Here is a 22,647-nt window from a genome sequence, read left to right as displayed (position 1 = left end):
TAACCCACCCTGATGATGTAAAGAGGGGTTACCAGGCAGGGAGGGTGTAATGAAATATGCTGTTCCATTATAATGTAGGTAGTGTAAAAGTTTACTTTTTAGCTTGACCCATACTAGGGACTAAAAGTGAAAATATTTTAGCCTCTACTGCTCAGTCTTGACCTTTCTTTTTAAAATATTTCTCGGTAGACGTTATGGATATGAATACTGTGCCACCTTAATTCAAGGCATGGAAGGGAAGGGGAAATAAGATTCACTGTAAAATAATTGAGGTAGTTTAAATTTAAATTAAAGAGTGAAATTAAGTATTAAAGTATAAAGTTCATCATAAGATTCCCCCCAATTGTTAGTTTTTTGTCATTGCAGGATACAAAAAGTCTGCTATTGCACACAGATGCAAACACACACACAGCAGCTGAATACCATGGTTCGATTTAAGGATAAAAGGCAAAACAATAAATGATCATAAATCATCTTTTTTTATTCACAAAAAGTCAGTCTTTTCTGGGCTTCCTCTTACAACTCATAATAATCTTCATCATCAGTCTTATCCTCCTCCTCATAATCATATTCCTCTTTCAAACCATAAGTCGCTGAAGTCTCAACACGGTCTCACGGCAGTTCGTGTAAAGACTGAGTTGGAAGTCAATACAAAAGTATTCTTCACTTTTGCAACACACTGTGTCATTCCCCTCCTCATCCTCAGCATCACTCCTCCAGTGGATATAAATGTTCTCCCTCACAGAGGGCTCAGGCTAAGTGTTTCTCGTTTCCTTATCTAAAAGGATCTCTATCCTGCTTTAACGAGGCACTTGACCTCCCTCGGCGCTCCTCTTCTCCCTGGGTGACGCAAAAAAAAGTGGGCTGGCGAAGCGCTAAGTGCAGTATAGTTTAGAGGACTATCGGAGCGCACCGAAACATCACTAGTCAAGCAGACTTCATTTAGAGCGCTTATGTCGGTTCAGCCGTCTCTCTCGGATGTTAGAGCCTACCAATGCAAATACCTCGGCGGAGATACCGGGATGTGTACGGATGTGTGTGAGAAAAAGACAACACTGACTTTTTCCTCAAACTTTAGCAACCTCCTCCATTCAGTAAGTTGAGAGGTGGATGAAACTTTTTTTTCTTTGTGAATGAGTGTCCAGCCGCTGGCTGCCACATCTGGACTCGTCGGAGCTGTCAAGCCAACGTTCAGCCGGACCTTACCTGACCCCCCCACCCCCCTCTTCACTTTTGTCCTCCTTGAACTTTTAAGGCGGAATACTGGACTTTAAACTAGTGTCTCTTTATTTTATTTTTTTAAACTTTTTTTTTTTCTTCTTTTTTCTTTATAATTACAAGGCACAAAATGGAACACTCAGTCCTCAGAATAACATGCGTCTTAATGGTGGTTATCTGTCTCTTGGATAAAAGGTGAGTTGAGTTTAATAAGGAGCGAATTAACACTAAATACGTTCAACTTCATACACTGAAAAGGCTTTTATCTCATAAAACTGTTCAACAACTTTATTTATTTATCAAATTAACCCTAACCCTTTTTATTGATCTATTTTTGACATAGCCTAAATTATAGGTTATTGTGAATTAAATGGGCTACGCAATTATTTACTTTAACAAGTCAGCTTTCATTCATGCAAGCAAAAGTTAAATTACCCACAGCACTCTGGCTGACTTAGATCAAACATGTACAAATATAAAAACATAAAATAAAGAATTTAACATTAGTGTGCTTTTTACAAGTTTATGGTCTATTGCCAATTGCCTGCATTCCCAAACAATGTTTCCAATCATTTAAAAGCTGCCCTTTGGAAAGCTAGTTGTGGAAACAGGTCTACTCTCAAAGCAGGAAACACAACAGGTAGCAACAAAAAACTGGAATTACAGAGACACAAACTTCAACATGGAATGCCACCTTGAAAATAGGGCACCACTATATGCAAATCTGCAACAACTGATATCACAGTGTTTTAGATTGTAATGACAGTCTAACGAGAGAGAACGAGTGAACATTTGAGTCTATTTCTTGGTTAAAGAGGCTCACAGAAGAGAAACTTGCTGAAGTTACACATGTTTGATGAAACCATGGAAAGAAATGCAAAGTTTCCGCAGCTGTGTGAGTGTCTGTGTGTGTGTGTGTGTGTGTGTGTGTGTGTTACTTACTGCACACGCCTCCTTACACCTGGGTATTTGTGTGTGCATGTCGGGGAGGGCTTGAGGATGTGTGCAGACAGATGTGCATCTATCTGAATGTGCGTGTGTGTGTGTGTGTGTGTGTGTGTGTGTGTGTGTGCCCACAACCATATTGTACATGTTCCTGATTTGTGTGTCCCAGTCATACGAACGCTGCAACAGTCAACCTGTGTTTTACTTGTAATGATAATGAAAAGAAAAAGCTGAGCACCTTTCAGCTCTCAAGCCATCATCAGCGCAGCCTGTGTTTTCCTTGTTACTGCTGTTACTGTTTCTCTGTGAAGTAGAAAAGAGCCGCTGTCACTCGGCTGAATAACTGTTGTTCACATGATTGATTTGCAACAGACGCAGCAGACACAGTTGAGTACTAAGACACACCTTGTAGCCTAAAGTCAAATGTACACGCTAACTGATTTCCTGAAGTGACTTTACAGCACAAGGGGGGTAAGTTGCTTTTCCCCCACTATACAACTATTATCTTGTGCAGCATCAAAGTGAAGATCAGGAGACAAAACCTGAATTTGGCATACATAAACACTGAATGCAAGTACAGTATGTTGCAGATTTTGGCGCATGCATTTACATCAGTATGAACCCACAGATCATAGTCACTGGTTTTTGCTCTCTTTTTACATTTCAATCAGGAGAGACTTCGTTGCAGATATGCAAACATTTATTACTAACAATTAACCAAACAAGTACAAACAATTATTTGGAGATTAGACTCCATTGTAAAGGGGATCTATACAACTAATGTTTAGGAAAACCAAACATATCCCCCAATGGAATCTAGACACTGGGCCGTCAGCCGGGAGAAGACCGATACACCGTCGACAATGCCTGGAGGTAGAAGGGGAGGAGGCGGGTCGCACTCTCGTCTGAAAATACAACTGACAGAAACGGGAGAGAGAAGATATTTAAAACAAGGTAGTCATGCTGTGATTGGATAGAACATACGTGCCCGATTCTAATTAGTATACAGAACCGAAACACCCACTGCCCAGCTGATCAGTTAAAGAGAATAGAGACAACGTATAGAAGTCTCCCTGACAGAATTTACGCTGAGCTACATTAGTGACAACTTTGCATGATTAAAAAGTGAACAAATCTGAAAAACAAAAAAAAACAATAAAGAGATGTGAGAGTGCATTCCTCCTTTAAACCGCCAGCATGTGGAGATGGTTTTGTAACCATCGACCCACAGTATGTGTATTATTGAGGTTTTAAAGGAATCAACAACAGTGGGGACCATCACGTCTGTTTGGTACTGTAGGAACTGAGCATTGGTGTGACACTCAGCGAACAGAAACAGAAACCTTACCACTCCTGTGGGGCAACAAAAGATGTATGAGTTAATAACCTGACCTATGTGCTCCATGCAGGGTAGACTCCAATGAAATCTTGGGCCTGAAGCTCCCCAACATTGACCCAATCCTGAATGCCAACACGGTGTGTCTCACACTACCTGGGTTGACGCGGCGCCAGCTGGAGGTGTGCATGCGGAACCCAGACGTGACGGCTTCAGCAATCCAGGGAATCCAGATTGCCATCCATGAGTGCCAGCACCAGTTCAGAGGGCACCGCTGGAACTGCTCCAGCCTGGAGACTCGGAACAAAATACCCTATGACAGCATAGTCTTTAAAAGAGGTCAGTTTTATAGTGATAATACAATATACTACAGAAGTAGGCCTGCTGTACAATTTCATTTGAATTCACATCTGCTTTTCTTGTAACCATTTTGCATCTCTTCAGTTTATCATCATCATCTTAAACATTTGAGTCGCAGCTCTGGGGGAAACAAAATTATTTAGATTTTAAATGTTACAAAACGCAAAAAATCATTAGCGAAAGCTTACAAGACACCTTTGGGGCAATGAGGAGTATGCTACAGAGGTGAGATGTCACCAAAGGGTAGGCTACCTGCTGAAAAAAACAAAACAATGAAGTACAAGCATGAAGTTCAAAAGTTTAGTCTTCAAATAGGCTGTGGTTTCATCCTCAAACACACTTTGATAGAATACCTTGAAAGGGTAGGCTTAGAAAGATTAGTCGCCACAAAGATAAACGTCCTAAACAAGCACTGGTGTAATATTATTCTCCAAACACAGACAAAAGATTAGGGATAATTTTCCTTCATAGATATACTTCTTGGATGTTATCTCACAGATATGAAGTGGTCCAGAAGGTTAGGTTATCTCTAGTGACCAGCAGATGGTATCTACTTTCTAACCCTTACTGTATCTCCTCAATAGCCCGTACAAAAGAGCAGGTAACTTCAAAAGCTGTTAGTCACCTTAAGATTACCAAAACGGATGCAGATCAGTTTTCTCTGATGGTTTTTAGAGCTTGGAGCTTTGCAAGTAAGCCACAAAGGTTGAAAGAGGATCTTTTGTGTTGGGAAGCCCTTTAGATGGACTCATTCCAGGTTATTGACTGGAAAAAGCATCAGTTTCTTAATAGCCAGAGCACCTGGATGGATGGCCAACACACAATGTGGTTGGAAGTTTGAGTTGAGTTTGCTTTCATATTAATATATTGCATTGTACATCTATCTGTTCATTACATTTTTTTTTGGTTTTTACTGTATATAAAGTGCACAAAATGTCAAAAACAAATTAGAAAACTGGGATATTTTAACGCATCTTTTTAGACAGTGTCCCTGAGTTGTTGATGGAATTCCCCATCATAAAAAAAAGAAAAACTGATTAAATGTGTCAGATCATCCCTGGAGGGGTGTTGCTATAATTTATGTTCTCCTTAATCTGCGTGCAATATAATCATGAAACTTTAGTTTTGTAACTCTCACTAAGGACTTTATACCCTGTCACCTTTGTGAATCTTAGAAGAAAAAAAACTATTAACCAGCATATATGCTTACACACCTCTGGCCTTACTTTCACTCCTTACTGACTCATTGAAAGGCTGTTTGCCATTATTAGTCAAGGCAGTTGCTGTCTGGCATCCCTGGTTTGCCTGGGGTGCAGAAACTCCAAACCACTGACATAAACAACCTTTTTAAATTGGATGATTCATTTGTTACAGTAGATGTTGATGCGTTCACAGAAGCTCCACGGAAGCTAAACAAATGCGTGTGCTGCATTGTTGCGTGCAGCTACTGCAGAAGGACAGTGTTTACAGACGTGGATTAGATGGAATTGTGGAGATTAACAGACATTTTCAATGTAACTTCCCATGGCAAAACAAATGACCTAGTCTCACACAAGACGTATGTATACCAAACTGATAGTTTTGCTTTATAATTAATATACTAATAAGTTTATCTATGTTTTAAAAGCCTATGAAGCAATGTTTACGCAATGACATGAAACCATTCTAGTAAAACGAGATACAAATTAAATAGTTTTGGGGAATTAGAACCTCGCCTGTTCAAATATTTTTGCAGAGCTTTCTCAAATCTTCTGCTTCTACAAAGTCTTGGAGTTCCGTATCAGGGGCCCTGCATCTTAATGTTTGTTTTGATTAATTTAATCTAATTTTATTACATCAGATGCTGCTCGGATCCTCTCTGGCTCTGCCACGTAGCTCTCTGCTGATGGATTCTGATAACTTTTATAGGCCCATGTTCGTTGCCATTTAGCTTGCATCAAAAACTAGGCTAAAGAGGACGTCAGGCAAGACATGGATGGACAGAAATAGGAGAATCTCTCCCTCTTTCTGTCTTTCTCCCTCTGTTTCTCTGTCACTGTATCTGCGTCCTCCCTCGCTGGGCTGCTCCTAATGCTTTTACTTCCCTTGTCAGTGCAAGTGCTTGTGAATTTGCTCTCAGCACTTTCCCAACTCTCGGCGGCAAACGCATAAACCTGTTTAGTCGGTTTCTGTAACACAAAGTGACAGTTTCCTTTGAATCTTTAATTCATTTTGTCACTTTGGCTGCCATCAGTTCAGCCGGGCATGTCGCAGCTGGTAAATTATTTGTTAGATTGATTTGTTCCCAGTCTTTCGGGGGCCTGCGTTGCAGAGCGTGGCTCAGAACAGGGCAAGAGCTAAAACAGGCTTTCTATGTATAAGGATGTGCCTAAGTGCCATCCCTTTCACTTCCCCCACCTTGTGTGAGTCAAGGTGTTAGGATGGAGTAAGGGGGAGGAGGAGGGCAGATTGTGAGTAAGTGAGTCAAATTATAAAGTCAGAACAATTTCAGAGTTTGTGTGTGTATGTGTGTGTGTGCGTGTGTGTGTGTGTGTGTGTGTGTGTGTGTGTGTGTGTGTGTGTGTGTTTGTCTTTATTTTTGCTGGTATAAAACCAAATTCATAATTGCCCTTAATCAGATGTTGCACATTAAAGCTGCTATAATTAATATTTTTTTTTTATAATAACAACGGATCAAATGACTACTTGTGTGTTATGTTAAAGAGATTAACAGATTAGTGGTAAATCCACAGAGAATTATCACCTGACTGTGCAGTATGTTTTAGTCTTTAGAGTCTTTACTGTTTTGGTTCAGTCTCACCGTTCTCATGTTTTTAGATGTAGCATGTAAGTTGTTTTCAGCAAATATTGGCTCTGCTAAACCCACTGTGTGCTATTTTCCACAGCAGTCACAGTTAGCAACTATAGCTAGTAAACATAGTGGAGCATAAAGAATATCGGACTTTCATTCATCAGGTGGAAACAAACGTGAATGCTAATGTTGCTCCATATCTGCTGGATATGTTACAGTAATAAGAAACGTTTTGCTATATATATATGATATGATATGATAACAATATGCCCATGTTGTGTCTTTACAGCTTTACAGCAATTATGGCTTAAAAAAGTAGTGCAGTGTTAAGGGCAAATTGTGTGCAGCTAAAGATACTGTAGGTAATGGTGCCAGTTTGTTGAAATGAGGATCAGCTTCCTTGCTACATGAAAGTCAACCTGCACCTGGTCGACTCACTGCTTTTCTGCAAGTCCAAGATGTTAGGCAGGGATTCAGACTGAAAACGGCTCTGCGTTAAAACAGTGCAGGGGCCGTGTTTAAGGCTAGGTTAATGCTAACCTGACACGCTAGATGGTTTGTTACACAAAACCATCAGAACAGTCGTCATTGGAAACTGTTTGGAAAAGGGGAGGCACTTTCAAAAAAAATACCTGGCAGGTGATTGGATGAACCATCTGTCTAGCACTTCCGCCGTTGTTGATGAAACTATTTTGAAGGAAGAGTCGCAGCCATCACACACATAAACCATGCATGTAGCTGCCAGTAGCTCCTCAGTAGACGCTGATTGGTTTGGTAAGCTGGTAGTCCAGACAGAAAAGCATTACTTATAGCCTGACATGATCGATTTGCGTGTGATCTCATGATATTGCGTTGCAGCAGTTCTTTCAACTTTTTTGATGGTTGACCCTGCATTGTTTTGCCAGAGCCCCTGTGATGACACCCAGTCTGCGCTGACAGAATGGCAAGGAGAAAGCTGTGGGTTTTTTCATACAATGACAATAGTGTTGCTACAGTATTACTTGCAAAGGACAGTTGTATTAGAGAACTGCAGATTGTCACTTGCTGTGTGGATTATTTCTAGCCTGTTCCTACCAGACTCTCGTACATTTCATTTGTACAGAGAGTCTGGCCACTCTCCATTGACAAGTGTTAACTTCCTTGAAGGCGAGTACTCTGTTGAAGTTTAAAACTATTGGATCTGCCCAGAGCCACTCTGGATCTGCCATAACCAATCGCTAACGTTTGGTTGTGACGTCGGTTTAGCATCGCTAGCATTAGCCTTAGCCAACTCTTTCACCACTAACGGAGCGAGCTGGAAAATCAAACTTTTCCCGAACCCCGTGGGGAGGAGGGCCACAACATCATGGCCACCAACAAAACTCAGCAAAGATTGTTCTTGCTCTGGCTTTAACTTCTGGATATTTGGCAGCATTGCCACAACGGACCGAATGGCTTCGCTCGCATCTTTCTTCGCTCGCATCTTTCTTCGCTCGCATCTTTCTTCGCTCGCATCTTTCTTCGCCGCCATTACGGAACTCACCGAAGGTTACCAAACCGCAACGTCATCGTTCTCAGCCTGTCCCTCTGTTCGCTGATTGGACCGGTAAAGATTTGACCGGAGAAAACCCAAGAATATACCGCAAACCCAGACGTAGCAGTCTCATGGCAGTTTGTGAAATGGTCACGTTATTTAATCTATTGATACGTGTTCATGGGGACGTTTTTCTCGTTTTTGTCGTGGTGGCCACCATGAAAATGTAAAGTAATGTATTTCAATGGGAAGCATATTTTGTGATCACAGCACGAAAACGGTAGGGAGTAGTATAAAAAGCCGAAAATCTGCCTAGGGAGGCCGGTCGGGGTGGTGGATGGGTCAAACAACAAAGGACTTTCACCCGGGCGAACGGGGATCGCGTCCCGCGTGTGGCGTTTTGTTTCCCCATAGTCTTCCTAATCACAACCATCCCATTATTGTCGCGGCCGCCTCCCTGCATATGAGGCGTCCTTTCCCGGTGGTGTATTTCGTGGTAGCCACCAAAACGAGAAAAACGTCCCCGTGAACACGTATCAATAGATTAAAAATAACGTGACATTTACATGAACTGCCGTGAGACCGGGTTGGACGTAGTACTGAAGGAAAATGAAAATTTAACGGAAGTATGTAGGAGGGCGGAGCCAGGCTAGATTATTTCTTGTTTACTTGTAATTGCGATGCTTCCGACTTTTCATATGCCCAGTGTCAAGTAACTTATTTACAAAAGCAAAAAAGTCTAGAAAATGTATCAAACTTTACATCATACCTTACAAAAACAAAATTATATGAAGTTTATTAAAATATATCAATAAGGAAGTAACATCAAACAGTGCTAAAAGAGGCAGTTCAAGTTAATAACCTTTTATTTGACTCAAACAAGCAGCCTGAATCATTTCCCCCTTCAAGCAGTGTGCTATAAACTCCTAAGTGGTTTCTTTTCATGTTTTCTTTACAAGTTTCCATTATAATCTTCACTGTTTTCTACACCAGTAAGTGAGTGCCAGTGAGGCTGCTTTAGTAGAACCTGAGGGCACCATGCTCACAGGCAGTAAGCTGAGATCTAACAACAAACACTGTAGAGGGTACAAGTGCAAGAGCTGCTGTCACACTTCATCCTTTCAAGATTCACGGATTCCACAATCGGACATGGATTTTTTTTTAATCTCAGAAATGCATCAACATGGACACAGTGAATGTGTGTATTACCAGTGCGTGTGTGTAAGAGAAGAGCGTTGCAATGTTAGTCTGCTGAATTACAGATCAGTTGTGGTAGAGTTGTACTCATTACATGTGCCGCGTGCAAGTTAGACTTGCTGTCGAGGAGAAAGGGATGTGTTTAGCTGTAAAGGCGAAAGCAGTCACACGTATAGAGAGATTACGTGCACACAGCCGTTTAACCACCTTCTCTACATGCAGTAGTCCGTCTGAGCCGATTGGAAGTGATTACAAAGAAAAAGCTGCGGTGTGGCATAATCAGCCTCTCTAACCTAAACACATGCACGTACAGTAACACAGTTTGGTTCTAAACTTTGATGGTAAGATACAAAATGACAAAAACAAATAAAAGGAGCAGCCATCTGATGCAGAGCCAAAGGACATGTTTCGTACAGTGCTGTAGCACACATTCAGGAACTAGCCACTCACTGGAGATAGTACATACATCAGTAAGTATAGACATCAGTGAGTTGCACAGCCACATATCTTGTATGTAAGAAGGAGACACAGCCCTGTTCAGTGTATGAGTCCTCTGATGGGAGTGGTGGGAGTCTGTTCATGTTCACATGGCCCACAGAGACATAGTACGCAAGTGTTTGTAACACTTAATTGCTATTGTCCCAGATGTTTCTGCAGGTTTTTATGAGTCTTGGAATGTGTGTATACAGTATAAATGTGTGAATAAACTCTTATGAGTAAAATAGAGGAAGCTTTTACTACAGCATTTTTGAAACAAAGTGTGTAAACTCACAAATTTGACACATGTTACTAACAGAGAAGTTAGAAGATGTTAAACTGAGTTTTAGTGCTAGGAAAATGACTTGATAAGTTGTATCCAGCAGTTTTACAACGGAAAATTAAATTAATTAAATTATTTAAATTAAATGGTTTTGTTGCTATTCCTGATGCTGTTTCAGTTAAAAATAGAAAATGTAACACAACTAAAAAAAGAATTAAAAGAAACCTGTCACAACGCTGAATATTGACACAACCCTCATGTCAGCTTTCATAAGCTTTTTCATGTGATGAATGTGTCATCGCAGTGTCAGTTTAGAGAGTTTGAATTCCATCCTGGTGACTGCCATTTTAACTGTAAACATGACTTGGACTACAAGCTATGAAACTATGTGTTATGACATATATTTTTAGACAAAATATCCCAGTCTTTCTTTTCCCAAACTCTGTTTTCTGATTGTGACAGTTTTTATAACCCATCAAATGAGGCAATATAACAACACCACTACCCTGTGCTTTCACAGGTTTCAGAGAGAGTGCCTTTGCGTATGCCATCGCAGCAGCAGGCGTGGTGCACGCAGTGGCCAACGCCTGCTCCATGGGCAAACTGAAAGCATGCAGCTGTGACGAGAAGCGACGTGGGGACGAGGAGGCCTTTCGCATCAAACTGCACCGTTTGCAACTGGAGGCCATCCACCGGGGGAAGGGTATGGTACACGGCGTCATGGAGCACTTCCCTGCCGACTTGCCGGGACCCCAGGACTCCTGGGAGTGGGGCGGCTGCAGCCCTGATGTGGAATTTGGCGAGAAGTTCTCGAGGGACTTCTTGGATGCACGCGAAACCTACAAGGACATCCATGCCCGTATGAGGCTGCATAATAACAGAGTTGGGAGACAGGTGAGTGGGGAGGGGATGGGAAGTGAGAGGATGTGTGCGTATGAGTGCATGTGTTTCTCCGAGTTTGTATCACTATTTGTATTTCTAATATTTTCCTCGTGCAGCTTTTTGTCTGAGAGCAAACTTTTGATTCAATATACCCATTCATATCAGACATATTCGAAAGCCTAATGGCTTTGATTGACTTTGAATTCAATTACTTTGGCACATTTGTGGCTTTTCCATCAAATTAAAGGTCCACCAATTTTACACATCAAGTTTCTTTGGCACAAAGAGTTTTACTTAGATGGTAAACACAGTTGTGTAACGTCTTTTGTGGCTCTAAGGTAGCTTTCCAAAGATTGAAAAATAACCCTGATGACGTCATCATCAGAGGGTTATGTTCTCAACTTGAGGTATAATTCTTTTTGCAGAAAGCCTGAATTACAAACTGTGTTCATGCAGATTGAAAAACGTGTGCATTTGCCAGGCATAGAGGATCTATTGAAAAAGGCTATCCAGCTGCATTATCATAAATGTAGGATGAAGTGTTTTTTGGGCTTGATTCATACCTGGGACTAAAGGTTGCTGTTTCAATTGTAACCTTTTCTAAAACAATAATCAGTCTCTCGCACCTAAATCACTAAAGTCCTCCTTTACATTTATAATAATTAAGTATGAGAGGGAAAATACTCTGTTATTACTATTATATTACCATCCGGGTTAAATGAAGTTGACTCTAACCTTGCTGTACCCTATGTATCTACCCTGTAAAGGAAGCGAAACGCAGTTAGAGACATTATCTCCCTCTGCTATCAATGTTAATATTACACTATCTTTAATATGATTTATACAAGGAAACATATTACACAATAAAACAGGTGGAGAATGGGTGGGTCGAGTGCTACTGGGCCAATGATAACGCCTACAGTGCACAAAATAAATCTGATTTTGTTAGCTAGGTCAACGTCTTTATTACATTGCTGTTGATTTCTGCTGGCGGAGACTGTGTGTGTGTGTGTGTGTGTGTGTGTGTGTGTGTGTGTGTGTGTGTGTGTAGGGGATAGTTACTCTACAGTTCAAGTCTAACAAAAATAATAACAGTAAATCTGTTCTGTTCTGTTCTGTAAATCTCTGTAACTTCAATCAAAATGGGCACACTGTATATTTATTGCAACAATTCTGATAAAATGTGTACCAAATGGGAATTTCCTCTTATCACAACTACGGTTGTGTTCTGTCCAAACATACAGCAACTCCTACTAGAGGTCTCATTTCAAACACTTTATGTGGTACCACAGGGCAGCAGAAGTTGTTTTTCCTGAAGAATGATTTGAAAAACAATCTTATTAATGGAGTAAAGACAAGGTCAGAGGCTGCTACCCTGGCTGCTAGTGTATTTTCTTAAAGTTTTCATGTGCAAAAGAAGAGCGTTATTATGAGCCATATTTCTATAATTATTATAGTTAGGTATTGTTGTAGTTGCTGTGCATCTCTCTCTCTCTCTCTCTCTCTCACAATCAGCATCATGTTGTTTTTGTTTATTGTTGGCTGTGTTTGACTACGTAAAAGGGTCAAATAAAGTTTATTAGGTTATCCTTCTAATAAATACTTACAACTATTAATTGAAATCTAAATTGTATGTTGTTGTAATTAACCATTCTGTCACAGAGAACAATAACACGTTCCTACAGAGTTTTCTGCCTTCGGCAAATGGGAGAGAAGCGATGTAAATGACAGTGATAAGCCTTGACGATACTGTGGTGGAACAGAGACAAGAAGCCACCGTAAATTACTCATTGTTCCCTGTTTCCTCCTGAGTAATTTGGGCCTGTATCTCTCCATCAGTTTACTTCTGGTTTCCTTGATTATGCAGACAAAACACAAATGTGCAGGACGTCAGCCGAACTCAACAACAGCTGGCCTCCCTGCAGTAGCTGTAATGGTAGAAGGTAGTCATAGATGTAGAACTGGTGACATAAATTCCAGTCAGTGCTGTGGACTTGGGTGTATAAACGTTAGATGGGGGCTGATATGACATGAGTAGTAATTAAATTCAATTCAATTTTATTTATATATGTCACGTCAAATCATTACAGGAGTTATCTCAGGGCACTTAACAGATATAGTAGGTGTAGACCCCACTCTATATTTTACAAAGACCCAACAATTCCCCCCAACAGCAAGCCATTGGTGCGACAGTGGCGAGATAAAAACTTTCTTTTTAAAGGCACAAATCTCAGACAGACCCTGACTCTTAGTGAGAGGCCATCTGCCGCTGCCGGTTGGGCCACAGAGACACTGATACAGATATACAGAAATATGATTTATAATAATTAAAGCAGTTGGTATGATGAACAGTGGCAATCATGGTAACAATAAAGATAATAGAACTATGAATATAAATAATAGTTGTAGCAGTGCAGGGCGGAGCAGGGCGTAGCAGGGCGTATCAAATCTGCAAGGCGAGAAAACATAAGGACTCCGGGGAATAAACTCCTCGGAGCTAAGTTAGTAATTTTCATAATTTTTTAACTTTTAATAAGGCATGATGACACAGACACCAATTAGCCTATTAGCCTCATATTTAAATGCTGCTTTTTTATATACAATAGGCATGACCTCAATTACATGTGATACGTGACTATTGCAGAGAACAGTTTGGCAAACGATGGCAAAGAAAGACATCACGGTTCATGTTTCGAAAAATTGACAGAATCATTATAAAGTTGCTAAGAAAGAGAGTTAAAACCAAGCTGATGTGTCTCTTCTGTTTTGGCTTAGACTGTGTGGCAGTATAATGGCTTGATGGCTGCCATGATTTGTGGGATGGGTTATGGATTTGATGGGAAAGAAAAGCCAATTTTACCTGTAGATATCACTGGAAGCAAAAACTGACAGAAGACGTTCATTATGGTGCTGCTTTGTTATATGGGGAGGTAAATGTTTATAAAGTAAATTATGTTAATACTTTATGACAAGTTTATCAAAGCTTTCCAGTTCCACCATTTGGCAGGTGAAGTGCTCTGAGGAAAAGAGAAACAGAATATGTAATCAGTCACACCCATTCAACTTTGAAAAGAGCTCGAAGAACGGTAGCTCAAAGAAAACAAACCATACCTGGCACTACTCTGCCGTATTTTAATTTACAGTTTGATCTTTCCAGAATGCTATTTAGAAAGGCTAAATATTGGCTCTCAAATTCCTCACAATAAATTTAGTTTTCTGTGTGCCAGGCTGCAAATTTCCAGCCAAGCGAGCCAGAGCATCAATCAAACATGAGAAACTCTGACTCAAAGTCATCGACATCAAAGAGATTGTACCTCGTCTTTTTGGAAAAGATTCCGGTACGACCAGCGAGCACTAAATTACACCCACTGCTCCGGACCTTCACCTCTTGTATTTAGACAAAAGCTTGACGACCAATAATGACCTCAGTATGGGTTCAGAGTGCAAGTCTTTTGCCTGCCCACTTCTCTGACAGATCTAGTAAAAAAAGAAAGCATCTCCAAACTAAACAGGAGAGGAGAAGATAGGATCCCTATTCCCCTACTATGCTCTTGGAAATACAAACATGAGTTCAATGGATGTTTCATGGAAAATAGAGATATCAAATCAGGGGACAGTGCAAGCTTTATATCAAACCATTGTTTACATGGAGATGCTTAGAGGGGCCTGGCTGACTTGTGCTGTAATTCACAGAGGCAAATCCTGGCTATGGAGAAGGATGGATGAGAAAGAAAGAAATTGATAGAGAGAGATGGCACTGAAGGACAGAAAATAGAAGGGAGAGACAGAGAACAAACTTAGTATGAGTCATTGCAGAGCTGTTAAACTGTAAAATACCATGCACCTTGATGACTTCAAATGACAAGTCATACACCAAGTTGTTGGTAGTGTTAATGTGGCTACACACACACACACACACACACACACACACACACACACACACACACACACACACACACACACACACACACACACACACACACAGCCCTCAGAATCAAACAGAAAACACTTACAGGTGGGGCCTCAAAATAATGCCTACCCTTCCCGTATCTCTTTCCTCCCACCGACCCGCTACTACCACCACCTCACATCCCTCCGCCCTGCTCCTCCCCTCCACCCCCTGTCCAACTCCCCCCTTGTAGAGAGAAGTAGTCTTTAGGCAGAGGAATGCGGTGGTTTTTTAGCGGGGTGTGCATGTCGCCTCATGCCCACCCCAGGGTTCTCACGACGTTCCGTCTTGTTTTTAGCCCTAATTAGTGGCTGCTGGCAGTTTGGAAACAGATGTTTAAAACCCTGCAAAAGATTTTAGACTTCAAACACCGGGGCGGAAAGTAGAAAGAGATTCGCCCTTCCTTCCCTCCCCTCTTCCCCCTCTCCTGCTCTGCCTCCTCCAACTTTTCTCCAGCAGGGCTGATTACAGAAAGAATACTGTACACTAAGGAGGCACAAAAAAATTGATGTGGAGGGGAGGGTTATTTACATATGATGTCAGCATATCACCAAGGCCACACATATGTAAACTTTACAGGCTGCTTGTTAACTTGTGAAACAAGAACATATTAGTTAGAGTAAATATATACATATTACACCTTTACTTTACATTGTTAGATAAATCCTAGTCTATATCCACAACGTTCCACTTCCGGGATTGCTCCGGTGCCACAGAAAATTCAGCCCCATGTCATTCTTTTCGGCCGGATATCCCGTTACCTTCAGCTTTCTTTGTGTTGTAATTTTATACTCCGGTGGATTGATGAGGACTATGGTTAACTGCTCCTCAGATCTCTGCAGGGTAAATCCAGACAGCTAGCTAGACTATCTGTCCAATCTGAGTTTTCAGTTGCACGACTAAAACAACTTTTGAACGTACACATGTTCCACCAAAACAAGTTCCTTCCCGAGGCTATTTTGCAGCGACACCGTGGCTCCGCCCGGCGCATAGGACTGCCCAAGACAATTATGATTGGTTGAAAGAAATGCCAATAAACCAGAGCACGTTTTTCTCCCATCCCGGAATGCTGTGTGGACTAGCCAGACCCTCTTTCGCGGCGCTGTGGAGGAGGGTCTGGCAGTGCGAGACTAGATAAATCCAAATCCAATCTCCAAACAAAATTTAAAACATGTAAAAGTAAAAGTTGTTGCTTAACTAATTTGCATGGCTCCACTTAAACCTATATTGTGTAATTTTTTGAGTTGATTCTTAGCAAAAAAACCTTTGTTCTTTCACAAATATGTACTCATTCATGTGTAATTACTTCCACCAACTAATCAAGTATTCTCGTAAGCGTAGAATCTGCCATTTAGAATCATTCAGAATACATATGAGCGACTCGCTCGAATGACGGAAGCCATGTAGCGCCTCCATCTTTAAAACACATTAGCCAAAGAGGGACATACCTCCGCATTTCGCCCTCTTACACCTATTGGCACCGTGACGAATGCCAGGGGGAGATTACTCGCCAGGGAAGCGAAAAAGAGAATTAAAACGACAACGCGACAGGCAAAGCAACAAGACCAAAGTTAATATTGGAGTGGCTAGAACAGCTGCGTGCAAACGATGGAGAGAGCTAATTTCGGGTTCGGACACCGTAGGAGGAAGGGCTAGGAAGTAATATTCAGTTGGTTGTCTAGACAATTTCACCGCTAGATGGAAGAAATTCTTACACAATGTAGCTTTAATGTGAAGTTGCTTTACAAATTCAACTGATATATAATTATTTCATTATTCTTCAGATTAATATGAATTGATAATTTTTAAAACGTCAGAAATCTGCATTAACTTTACTGTGAAGATAAACAGTTCAGCCCTCCATGGTGTTGTTGCAGTGAACCAAAAACACACAACTGTTAATAAGAGCAGGTTTAAAGTGGCTGCTTCTGTCATGGACACACTTTACCAGAGCAGTAATTTTTTGGCCAAGTTTTTTTTTTCTTTGAGCGTTCTTCTCAATTGTTTAGAGAGCATACCTCGAAACAAACGCTTGGCATGCTTTCCTGTGTTCATATTGCAGAGCTTAGAGCCATGCAGAGGTTCTGTTGAATCTTGTCTGTTCATTAGGCAGGTGGTGACAGTGCTGGCTGTGAAACAGTCTGCCATGTTACTGGCAAGCGTTGTCTGGTAATTACAATTTACCATCAGGGCCTGACTTCAGGGGAGTAAGAAGGGATAGTATCCCCCTTTTCAGGAAGGAAATTATACATTTCAACTTTGTTTGACCCCTCTTTCCAAATTTGTATAAAGGCAATCTGTTGTTCAGTACTCAAAACTATCTTTGAACATTTGGAGACATTTGCCCAAATCATGTTCTAGGGTGTTGATAATGGCACTTGTGTCTTTGGTATTTTGTTGACTTTTGGTGATCTTCACAGTTTCAGTAAGTGAGAGTGGAGGGGCATGTGGACAGGCTATAGTTACAAAAGGGATTTAAATGAAATCCTTCAGATCTGATTGGATCAAGTGACTGTTGGCCTCTACCCACACCTCAATACAGAACAACCATTTGTTCTGCTAGCCGCAAATTGCATTTGATTGGATTAAGATGAGTCAACAACATATTATGGGAAGAGAAAAGAGGTTTTTTTTTTAATATAATTGGTATATATTGGTATAAACAGGCCTAGGATTGGGGAAATTTATGTCATTAAGAAAGACTGGGATTTGCCTTTTTTCTGCTCCGACCATGTCTAAAGCATTCAACACAGTTGTATTTTGAATTTTCCAGCTTAAACAAGTGATTGAAAGGCTCATTTATATGAGCAGCCATAGAAACGTGTGTATATGGTGGGCCGAACCCTCTATAGCCAGTCCCTCTATCGTGTGATGGACTGGCTTATAAATGAGCGATATTAAACGGCTCTGGAGAGCCCATTCATGTTAATTCATTGACTCAAAACCCACATGAAAAGCAAGTGTGTTTTTGATCAAAAATAGCAACATTAGGGCGGGGTTAGTCCTGTGCTCCTCAGAGGCCATATCATCAGTGATGTGCAGAGCATTCCAGAGTCCTGACAGTACAGCGGCAGAGCATTTGATCTGACCCACCACATACTGTACACACACCAACACATGCGCACACAAACATCAATGTGCATATATGTACACACCTCTCCTTTACTCACACACACCAACACACACACACACACACACACACACACACACACACACACACACACACACACACACACACACACACACACACACACACACACACACGCACACACACGTAAATATACACAGAGTAAAATGTTTCATAGTAAAAGCTCAGCAGGTGTAAGTGCTTATGCTGGTAATAACATTTTATTAGAGTCTCAAAGAGCTGTGGACATTGTGTGCAATTAACAGTGAGTAAATACTACACACACACACACACACACACACACACACACACACACACACAGACTCTTGTTCTAATGTAGTTCTCACTGTATACTTAATGCTTTTGCTCAGTAATTGCATGTCATTGTGTTGGCATGTGTGTGTGTGTGTGTATTTGTCTGTGTACGCTTAACTGTTCTTTTGAAGCGAGGCGTTTGATTTGTTTAAAGTGATGTCTGGGCTTAATGTGCTGCTGTGGGATTTGTTTGTGTGCTTTGATATCGCCTTGGCTTTCTGCTTGGCTTTAAAGGTCCTTTAGTAGATTGTCTTTGAACTGACAAACACAAGGCAGCATGCAGACTAGTCTGCTGTTTATCAGCAAGAAGGGTCGATCGTGGGACACATAGACATTAGATTAGGATTTTCCCAAAAGCAGTTAGTGGTGATAACAGGGATTGGCCAACGATTAACTTCAATATGCTCAACAAAACAGAGAATTAGGCATAAATTATACATGTACTTAGTACATATACTTACCAATACTGTGCAGCTGGTTATGACTGGCAATGAAGTTGCTCACCACATGGTGAACATTTACCATATTATATATATTATATTGCAAAAAAGTTTTGATTATTAATGTGGATTAACATAAGACCAAAATAGAAGAATTTTAAACTAAACTAGAAGGGCACTCTGAGAGCGCAGACCTCCCCCAAGGCATGCCCAATCTCACAATCTTAATGCAGTGTGAATTTTTCTGATTCTGATTATTCCGACACAAAACATAACCTCCTTGGCAGAGGTAATAACACACTTTTACAGACTTTTTCATCTGTCTTGCATTAGGGCTGCTCGATTATGGAAAAAAAACATAGTCATGATTATTTTGGTCAATAACGAAATCATATTGAAAAGATGTTGCTTTTATTGAACTAAAAAAACAGTAAAACAGTTAAACAAATCAACAGTGAAAACACTTTGAACTGTGAAATTTCCCTTAATACTTTTCCCATTGAACTTTTTGAAATTGCACTTTAGAAAACAACACAAAGTAAGAGTTTACTTGCAAAATGTAATGTGCAAAATAATCGTTTGTCTCTATTAGATTGTTTTTGTGATCGTCAGGAGCCGAAATTCATCACAATTAAAATTTGAATAATTGCACAGCCCTAGCTTGTGTACATATACATAGTTTGACAGGATATACTGTATAGAAATGGGATCACATATTTGACAACAGGGAACATTTCTGGTGTGGGATTCCTCATTAATGTTGTTACAAGCACAGACAGACAGAAAATTGCTCAATTCTTCATTGGCATTTGCCTCCCTCCTGCAGAGATTGATTGATGCTAAAGGACTTTCCCTCTCCAAAAAAAAGCTAAGCTGTAAGTCATCCCCAATTCCTTCATTACCGGGTCAGTATTGAATCAACCAAATCTTGATATTCGGTCAGGATGACAAAATCAGGTATGTGGAAGCACTTCACCTTTGGCATACTCCAGTACTGCAGTTGATCACAGTTTTCAGTAAGACTGCAGAAGTCAACATTATCGCTATAATTATTGACTAATGCTACAGCGAATGGGTTAAACACATGCAACACACATGTGTTGATGGACTAAAACAACAACCTGCCAACTGATGACTTCACCAGGTAATTTGTACAAAACAAACAAGCAAAAAGAAACAGGATAAAGTTTGAGTGTACAATTGTCCTGGTTGTCTACTACTCCACATAACTGAAAAGTTTGTGGTTCATTTCTGGCTGGGGAACTGGGTCACATGCTGTCACCCTTCCTTTCTCTGCTGTTGTTTTCTGGCTTTTGATTCCGCCTGCTGTTTGTTCTCCAGTAAAGCCAAAGCATCAGATTGTGGTACCAAGGCCAGACCCCATCTTCGATCTTCAGTTTCCTTCGTCCCCTCCTCTTGACTGCATAGTAGTCTGCTGTGCTCTCCTACTCCAGTTTGCTGTACTTGTCCCCGGCCTACTGTAGTATGTAGCCTGCAGTCCTAATCTGCCGCCAACATGTTGTATTTGATCTCTGTCTGGGGTTGTTTTATAGACGCCTCTGTTTTACTCTCTTAGCCAATTAAAACTTGCCAGATGTTTGTTTCTAACTGTGGTCCAACATTGACTTTGAAGCAATTACATCTGTCAGTGTATGTCCAATGTCGGTGTTTAAGCAATGGAGTGGCATATATTAGCAGGTTTCCATTTTTTTTAAATCTGGAAACAACTATTCTCCAAAAAAAATCAGTTTCCTTAACTCTGCATTCAGATCCTCTGCCTATCTTACATAACAGGACTTGTTTAATCTATAAAACATTAGCTCTTTTCCTTATTTAACATATTAAACTATTTTATTCCTTTTAAACCCAGACTTTAGGTCACCACTGAGTCTCTGGTCACATTATCATGCACCACCATATAGCTGACAGTAAGTGCGTCATGCAAAGTGTTCATTTTTTATAGCTTGCATAAAGTGACTCAAACTGTTTGAGATGTACAACATTTGCATACTTCCAAACTCACGCTGCCAAGACAATCACAGCTGATGACAGGTTAGATACGATTGCTGATTCAAATCTAACCTCCATGGCCAATGGCAGCATGACATGTTGACTGAGCCTCAATAGATTGTCAGCTTGACAGACAGGTGATTTGTAATATCGCCCACGCACATCCTCACATACACAAACAACTTTAGTGTATCAAAGATCATCTCCTCCTCCTGTCATTCTCTTTTCCTCTACCCTCCTCTCACGCATTTACTGTACTCCACCACCCAGCCCCTCCTCCACCAGCCCGGAGTGTGCCCAGGGCTAATTCTCAAGATTTTCAATAAGGCAACAATAAATCACTGCATCACTTTTCTTTCCCTTTTTTTCAGCAGTAAGTCAAGTTAGATAAAGTAAACACAGACAAAGAGACAGACCCAACATTTTTTGGTGTTGTCTCTCTCTCTTTATCAGTCATAACCCCAGTTATTAAAGATTTAAAACTTTTTTTTTTTCTTTCTGACTCATCTTCTGACCTGAAATCCACACCAAAAATCAACAAGCGGATGCTCAGAGCTCACTGCTCAAATTTGTTTCCTTGTTTTTGGATTAAAAACAATTCCATGCATTTGACCTGGTGAATGCTTTATTTATTTTGTCACACTTTGAAAACAAATGTAACATGTAATTTAGCAATTCATTTGGATTAAGTTAAATCAGGTGCTCATTTGTGAAATTCTTTTGTACAAAATACTCAACAAGTGTTTCCCCAGCTCATTTGTCAGATGGATGACTCCACATGTCACACTGACAGACCACTTGTAATATAGCAAGCTTCCCTATTTTATATTAGGCTGTCTGTTAAGGCTCTGGTTTGTACCTGTAGAATAGTTGACATTCTCCCTACACAGTACACAAGTACTTACATAATTGTATTTAGAGGTTATATTGTACTGTTTAGGGTAACGGGTTTCCATGCAGAGTTCTAGTAAAGTCAACAAATTTGGGATAACAGTGTATGTTAGTTTCATGTTGGCTATGGTTGACACAGTGCAAACTTCAATCCAACAAAGAACTTGATAAAGCTGGCCTAAACTCTGATAGCATCTAGGACCAGGTTCCACACAGTGGGAAATATTATTTTATATAGCCTATATTGTATTATATTAAGCTAGATAGACTGACTCGCTAACGATTCCGTTTTACATTAAAGCAGCAAACTGTTTAATCCATGCCAATCCACTGTTCAATCCACTTATGTTCTTGTTTTTTTAGAAAGGCTAAAACAAAGACACCACCGCTACACTCTTTAAATGCAGAGTTACTACTACAGCCCAGCTCTCTAGGAAGTGTGCCAGGCTTTGAAGCAAATTGAACATAGTGGCTAAACAGTGGAATTACAACTTCTAGCCAATCACGTGATGCCCGCTGGCCCAAAAAGACTATTTCCCTCAGACTTACATGGCGAAAGACACATCTGTAAATGAGTGCATACATTTTTGTAAGCGTCACAAGCCCCGCAAAATGACTCGTTTCACTAACAGAATTTAATACATTCGGTCTGATGAAATTTGGACAATCCAGAAGAGCCGCACAATTAAATCAGTTGATCCCAATTCAAGTTAGCGGAGTGCTAACCCGGAAGTAGCCAGCTCTGCCAGCGGAAGTCTCTAGTGTGTCTGCTGATTATCCAAGTATTTTTCAACGCGGTTTTGGTGCCATGATGACTTCCTGCGCCACTGAGCAACTCTCATTGGAATGAACAGGGCTTTGCCTCGAACGCTGTATCCAGTTCTTATAATACATGATTGCTACAGCCCCATAC

At 40.6% G+C, this 22,647-nt stretch overlaps 1 protein-coding gene across 1 annotated transcript in view; it reads left to right on the top strand.

Annotated features, from left to right (window-relative positions):
• Nucleotides 1-704: 704 nt before the first annotated feature.
• The window catches only part of wnt10a (wingless-type MMTV integration site family, member 10a), a 28,056-nt gene continuing 6,113 nt past the window's right edge, over nt 705-22,647 (top strand). The window contains exons 1-3 of the mRNA XM_031281814.2: nt 705-1,413; nt 3,573-3,838; nt 10,641-11,014. Of these exons, the coding sequence (XP_031137674.1) occupies nt 1,349-1,413; nt 3,573-3,838; nt 10,641-11,014 (705 nt within the window). The 5' untranslated portion in view covers nt 705-1,348. The remainder of the gene's footprint in view (nt 1,414-3,572; nt 3,839-10,640; nt 11,015-22,647) is intronic.

The sequence above is a fragment of the Sander lucioperca genome, chromosome 8 (assembly GCF_008315115.2).
Source record: "Sander lucioperca isolate FBNREF2018 chromosome 8, SLUC_FBN_1.2, whole genome shotgun sequence".
NCBI classification, from domain to species: Eukaryota; Metazoa; Chordata; class Actinopteri; order Perciformes; family Percidae; genus Sander; species Sander lucioperca.
The sequence above is the reverse complement of the archived record's forward strand: the minus strand, read 5'-3'. Positions and strand labels throughout refer to the sequence as shown.